This window comes from Seriola lalandi, unplaced genomic scaffold, assembly GCF_002814215.2.
Source record: "Seriola lalandi dorsalis isolate HSWRI2012SDOR001 ecotype SW California unplaced genomic scaffold, Sedor1 jcf7180002054991, whole genome shotgun sequence".
Classification (NCBI taxonomy): Eukaryota; Metazoa; Chordata; class Actinopteri; order Carangiformes; family Carangidae; genus Seriola; species Seriola lalandi.
Genome location: NW_019525540.1, coordinates 146,271 through 153,222, shown reverse-complemented (window position 1 = coordinate 153,222; position 6,952 = coordinate 146,271). Strand labels below are relative to the sequence as shown.

The window sequence follows — 6,952 nt, the reverse complement described above, 5'->3', positions numbered from 1 at the left end:
CCCCGTCCCGTCACTGCAGGTCCTGGAGCGTCTGTTTCAGAAGGGCTTCAGCATCAAGGCGTCCTGCGGCGGCGGCGTCGACTCGTCCCAGTTCAGCGAGTACGTCCTGTGTCGGGACCTGCGGCACAGCCCGTCCATCACCAGCACCCCGATCCGGATCAAACAGGAACCTCTGGACTGAAACAGGGACTACAGACTCTTTACACTCACATCTGGATCCTGCAGACGCCTCCACAGCTGGCAGGACGTACGCTGAGCTGAGAGACTCTCAGTGACCTTTGACCTCTGCTGTTTTTCATGTGGAGGCTGGAGTCATGTGACAGAACCGGACCGGACCCTGATCAGCTGATGATGTGGATCATCTGTCCGGTCGTTTTTATAAACGTGTCCAGATAATTTAATTCTTTTTATAAAGCGGCCATTTTGGAAATGTATATTTAATGTATTCGTTAGCTTCCTCAGTGTCACACTTTTTCATTTGTACAGATGTATTGATTATTGATTAAAGGGTCTACGACGTCGTGTTTTCAGTCACAGGAAGTCGAAGCTGCTTCTTTATCATTTTCTTTATTTCATTTTTTTGCAAAGGTACAAACAACTGTAAAATTGCATTGGCCTGAAATGCGTCAGGATCGAGTTCAGAATGTAGGAAATATAAATAGTCGCAAAAATCGTCCTTCCAACAGATGAGAGGCGGATCTGAATATACAGTACATACAGCACAGCTTCAGTTAGCAGTTAGACCTATAGACTATACAACCCAGGAGAAACCAGAGACACTTAAAGCGTTAAAAACCTTCTGTGAACGCACCCTCTAAAAACTGTGAAGCCAGACTGCATCTTCATCATCATCATCTTCAAATATTCAAATGTTCAACAGCACGAGGTCGAGTCAGACGTCTCAGAGATACAAGGTAAATCACACACCGGCCGGGGGGGGGGTGAGGAAGAGGAGGAGGAAATACGAGGAGGAGGATGAGGAAGAGGGGGAAAGAGGAGGAGGAAAGAGGAGGAGGAGGCAGAGAGAGGAGGAGGAGGAAGAGGAGGAGGCGGAGAGAGGAGGAGGAAAGAGGAGGAGGAGGAAGATGAGGAAGAGGGGGAAAGAGGAGGAGGCGGAGAGAGGAGGAGGAGGAGGATGAGGAAGAGGGGGAAAGAGGAGGAGGAAAGAGGAGGAGGAGGCAGAGAGAGGAGGAGGAGGAAGAGGAGGAGGCGGAGAGAGGAGGAGGAAAGAGGAGGAGGAGGAAGATGAGGAAGAGGGGGAAAGAGGAGGAGGCGGAGAGAGGAGCAAGGAAGAGGAGGAGGAAGATGAGGAAGAGGGGGAAAGAGGAGGCGGCAGAGAGGAGGAAAGAGGAAGAGGAGGCGGAGAGAGAAAGAAGAGGAGGCGGAGAGAGGAAGAGGAGGAGGAGGAAGAGACGGAGGAGAGAGGAAGAGGAGGAGGAGGAAGATGAGGAAGAGGAGGAGGAAGGGAAACTGCAGGAATGTTTGTTGTGAACGTTCTCTAACCTTCTTGAACGCAGCCTGAGTGAGTTTCTGGAGGAGAACCAGCTCCTGATGATTCAACATTTACATCCATCTCCATCTCTGAGTCACACGTTCAGGCTGATCCTCTCGTCTCCACGGCAACCGGGGCTCGGACATGTCAAACCCGAGACAGGAAGTTGCTCGTTATCGTCTGCGTGGACGACGTAATGAACCAACAGTCGTTCACGTCACTTTAAATATCAAGTTACAGATCAGCTGTGAGCGTCAGTGATGTCACAGACCACATGATCATTGATGAATCACTAGTTTCAGTCATGACCTCATCACCTGCGAGGCTGCAGGAGAAACTGCTCATTGAAAGTGACGGTGATGTCACTTCCTGCTTCATGTGACGTTCACTGACGCGTCGTTAAAGTGACATGAATCTGTCTGAACGTCGAACTCAGAGAAGAATTTAAATGTTGAACTGTTGCTTTAACCTTTGAAACCTGTGAGCGTCAACATGATCACACACACACACACACACACACACACACACACACACACACATTAAAATGGTCGACCAGCTGTTCTCTCACCGCTGCAGCTTCACAGTTCTCGCGCTTCAAGTTCCCATGACGACACGATGCTTGATAAACTCGCTGCTCCACTGTGAAGCGGCGGGAAATGACAGGAAGTGACGTGACGGTGAGTGAACAACCTCACGGGTTGCAGCGTGATCTGAAAACTTTAAAAACTTAAAACGAGGAGCCCGGAGTCCTGAGGGGGGCGGGGCTACGAACACGAGACGGACAGACGATGACGGGGTTCGGGTGGATGTGGACTGGAAGGCACCTGCACAGGTACAGAGCTGGAGTCAGACCAGACAGAGACAGACCAGAACACTCAGGGACCACACCTGGTCTCACAGCTGGTCTCACACCTGCACCTGTTGCCCGGTTACAGCTGGACTCAGGTGTTTCCCGGCTCAGTGTCTCCAATCAGTCCTAGCTGCAGCTCAGGACGATGTCACCTGACGGGGCGCTGCATCGGCCAATCACATGTGAGCGAGGTGTATTTAGTGAATGCTGTGTTTCTGTTTGACACGCGATGTCACAACTCAACGTGAAACAGCCGCCGCCGCCATCACCTGTGAAACCCTGTGAACCACTGTGCTGAGTCCTGCTGTGCGCCCCCCCCCCACTAATGCAGGTCTGAAAACAGCCCCCGCCCCTTCTCTGCTGCAGGCTCCAGGATACATCAGCTGCTGCTAGAATAACACAGCACTCTACCACCTGACTGTCGGTGGTCCAGGTGCACTGTGGGTAATGGAGGCAGCAGCTTTTGACAAAGAAGAACATGGAATAAAAGACAGATCTGTGGTTCTTTAAAAACCTGATCACACCGACCACCTGGTCAACCTGTGACCAATCACAAGTCGTCCTGACAGAGCTGAGCTCTGATTGGACGGAGAGCAGCAGCTTATTGTCTGAGTCACTCCAGATTTTCAGAGTAGAGCTGGAATAATTTAATCAATGATCAATTAATTAGTCAATCGAAGGAAAATTAATTGGCAACTTTTTTATGACTGAATTATTAGTGATTTTAAAGCAGAGCAGACAAATGTTCTGATGGTTCCAGGTTCTCCGCTGTGAGAACTTCCTGTTTCTCTTCCATCAGTTTTATTCACATTCGTTCTAATGTTAATCAATGAATCGATGATGAAGACACCTGTGTCTGTGTGAGCTGCCCCCCCCCCCGACACTGTTGGCAGAGCAGCTGCTAATTCACCAGAATAAAAGCCCACACTGACTCTGATTTGATCCAGTCCAGCTGTTCTGTGGATCTGGATCCGGTTTCACCTGGAGACAAAAACCTCATTGATCCTGTCGATCAGCAGAGACGGTGGCGAGCTCAGCACAGTGGTTCAGACCTGTACGACGGACGCGGATCACTTCTGTTCAGACCGGATCCTCAGGTGAGACCCGGTCCTCACAGGACAGGTACAGTACATGAACTGAAGCTGAGGTGTGGAGTTCAGTCTCAGAGTCGACACCTGCAGGAACTAAAATGAGACACGGTTTCAAAACAACATGACGAAGATGTAAAACTAGAAGCCAAAAGATTAAAAGGAGCTGCAGGGACTGAAGGGGGGGGGGTGAAGGAGGCGGACTCTGAGGATGTGAGGACTGGAGGAGGAGGTGAAGGGTGATGCAGTTCGTGGTCTGCAGCGGGTCCACTCCTCATTTCAGCAGAGCCTTGTAGAGCATGAGGGAGCGCGCCGTGGTGCGGTCCTGCTCCAGACAGAAGATGAAGTCCCTGAGGTTAACGCGTGTGATCCGCTGACGGAGCTGCTGCCGGGACGAGCCCGCCGCCGAGGAGCCGGCACCCGAACCTGAGGCCACCTGGGGGGGGGGGACAGGAGCGTTAGATTTCACAGAGATATTCATACTGGTCTGTGGTCTGACTGTTTCACCGAGATAAAGACTAATGTTACCGTGGTAACAATCAATCAACAATCAACAACATGAAGACATGTTTGTGGTTTCTAACATTGTTATGGAGACAGCAGAGAGAAGAAAAGAGTTGGCAGCCATTTTGTTTTTTATTGTGTCACTCTTTGCTGAATTTCCAAAGTAAAACATCCTGTAACTGTTGAGTTCTTCTTTAAGGGTAAACACTGCTCTGTTGTTGGATGTGGTTCCTCAGTCCGCCATTTTTCTTATTTTGAAAATGATAGATCAGGTCTAGGTTCCATCCAGTGTAAAGGTCTGTGTCCATGTGTAGTGTGATTATAGATCAGCTCTAGCTTCTATATTAATACTGTGAAAGTATCAAAGCCTCAGTCCACAGAGAAATGCACACAGCCTGTATTCAGAAACTGAGCCTTAAAACCAGCCGTCAGGACTTCTGGAACTTTGTGATGTCACAACAAAGCAGTCACCAAGCCCCGCCCACCTGGACCCACCATCCAAACCTTGCAGGATTTGGTTTCTCTGAGTGTTTTTACCTGAAATCTGCTTTATTTTTATTGGATCAGTCAGAAAACAGTCAGCCAACCAGAAGAAAGGCTCAGAGCCTCCTATCTTCTGATTGGCTCACTGACCTGTTGTTACTAGAGCTGCAGAGAGAAGCCTGAGAGAGGAGATGTAAAACTACACTGAGATGGTTTTTATATCTTCTAATGGATCAACACTTCAAAATAAAAATATGGCGTTTTAATTTGAAGGTTTAGAACCGAACCTCAACATATATTCGTCCATGGATGGAAACAGCAGAGTGAACCTTGATTCCCTCTGAATGTTCTGACTGTCAGAGCTGAAGGTTCAACATCAGGTCTGCAGAACTTCCTGCAGAAGCTCCTGAATCATCAGTCAGAGGATTAAGTGAGATCTCCCACACTGCTTTAATCACACACTGAGTCCAGACCTGCAGGAGGATCACTGCAGCTTCATGTCTGAGGTGTGTCGTGTCCTGGGGACAGGTAACGCCCGGCGCCTGCAGCTACCACTCACACAGGCTGCTGTGCTCCGACAAGTTCCCCGTTCCCACCGAACATCACACAAACAGTCAGGAGAGGGAGACGGCCCGGGCCGAGCCCAACCCTGAGAGGACAGGTGGAGGTGGGGAGACCCAGCAGGGCGACTGGGACCGAACCAGTTCACCTGATGGTGAATGAACAGAGAAGTGAAGCTGGCAGCTGAAAACAGCCTGCGAAATCCTCCTTTTTCCACTTGTTCCTCACATGGCAGCGAGTGATGTGTGAGAGCCGGAGGTGCAGACGATCGCAGAGACAACTGAGCTTCTATTTCACTCATGAGCGGCGCCCGAGGCCGAGACGACACAAGACCGGCCGACAGCCAGAGTCACGATTCACTTCACATGTAAATCAGCTCCGACAACGAGCTGCGTTCCCCAGCCTCCGTCACCAGCCTCGCTCTCTACTCTCATTTATTCAGCACTTACTTACTTAATATGTATCGTATTGTTTTATTTTCAGAACGCAGACATGTTACAGACTCTGAAGAAATACAACTAAATAAAACTAAACAGATAGTTCGACCAAGTCATCTGATTGGACGAGAGGCATGAGACTGGGACGGTTCTATCAAGCGTTAATCAGCGTCACATTAATGTCGTTATCGATCTCAACGATGAAAATATAATATAAATAAGGTTTGAAATGATGTGTGGTCGTCAGGAGAGGATGAAGGACGAAGCCTGGACACTTCAGAAACCACACCCCCAGATGTGCTCATATGACATCATCAGGTTAGAGACATATTTGTGTTGCTTAGCAACAGTCCAGTTGATGAACTATTTATGTTGTCGTAGCAAAATAAATGATGAAATAAACAAACAAATCATATTCTGTAGTTTATTTCTCTAACATGGCGCTGGTAGAACTGTTGTATAACAGAAACATCAGACTGAGGTCGTGACCTCGTGACCTCGTACCTACGACAGAATCACAGCCGTGCTGATATTCAGTACAGCATCTCTCCCTCTGTGTGATTTTATTTAATTAATTATGACACTGCAAGAAATAAAGATGACGAGGTGAAAGAACTGATTAATGGCTGATTAATCAGAATCTGTTTTGATCTTCATTTATGACGTTCTCAGGAGATTAAACTAGAACCAACATCTGGAGACGTTTGTTCCATTTCTGATCATCTTTAAGCTTTTTATAGACTAAATGATTAATCATATAAATAAATAAATAATTGATAATAAATATCAGTCTGCTCTCCATCATCAGTCATCATCCACTTCCTGTGTCCGTTGTGAGTGAAACAGTGAGTCTGGTTCAACTGTGTAGACGGAGCTGACGGCACAGAACAGGAATGAAGCTCCAGGTCCACACAGGAACGGCCTGAGGGAACGTTCTCCACACACACACACACACACTCACACACACACACACACTCACACACACACACACTCACACACACACACACACTCACACACACTCACACTCACACACTCACACACGCACACACGCACACACGCACACACACACACACACGCACACACTCACACACTCACACTCACACACACTCACACGCAATCACGCACACACACACACACACACGCAATCACGCACACACTCACACACTCACACACACACACACACACACACAGAGGCGTGGCCTCTGTCCTGACTCAGATCAACCTCTGCTCCAATACAGATTTAAATATTACAGATATATAAACAATCAATATACAGGAGACGTTCTCCACCTCTACACTAACAGACGTTCTCCACCTCTACAGTAACAGACGTTCTCCACCTCTACACTAACAGACGTTCTCCACCTCTACACTAACAGACGTTCTCCACCTCCACACTAACAGACGTTCTCCACCTCTACACTAACAAACGTTCTCCACCTCTACACTAACAGACGTTCTCCACCTCTAAACTAACAGACGTTCTCCACCTCTACACTAACAGACGTTCTCCACCTCTACACTAACAGACGTTCTC

At 48.4% G+C, this 6,952-nt stretch overlaps 2 protein-coding genes across 3 annotated transcripts in view; one reads left to right on the top strand and one right to left on the bottom strand.

The window, feature by feature from the left end:
• Nucleotides 1–534, top strand: part of LOC111647413 (BTB/POZ domain-containing protein kctd15-like) — a gene marked incomplete at its 5' end in the record, with an annotated part of 2,082 nt that extends 1,548 nt beyond the window's left edge. Inside the window, one exon of the mRNA XM_023397013.2 lies at nt 20–534. Coding sequence (XP_023252781.2) covers nt 20–181 — 162 coding nt within the window. The remainder of the gene's footprint in view (nt 1–19) is intronic.
• Nucleotides 535–551: 17 nt separating this feature from the next.
• Nucleotides 552–6,952, bottom strand: part of LOC111647417 (transcription initiation factor TFIID subunit 4-like) — a 25,333-nt gene continuing 18,932 nt past the window's right edge. For both annotated transcript variants that reach the window (XM_023397017.2, XM_023397016.2), the window contains exon 15: nt 552–3,866. In XM_023397017.2, coding sequence (XP_023252785.1) covers nt 3,705–3,866 — 162 coding nt within the window. In that variant the 3' untranslated portion in view covers nt 552–3,704. The remainder of the gene's footprint in view (nt 3,867–6,952) is intronic.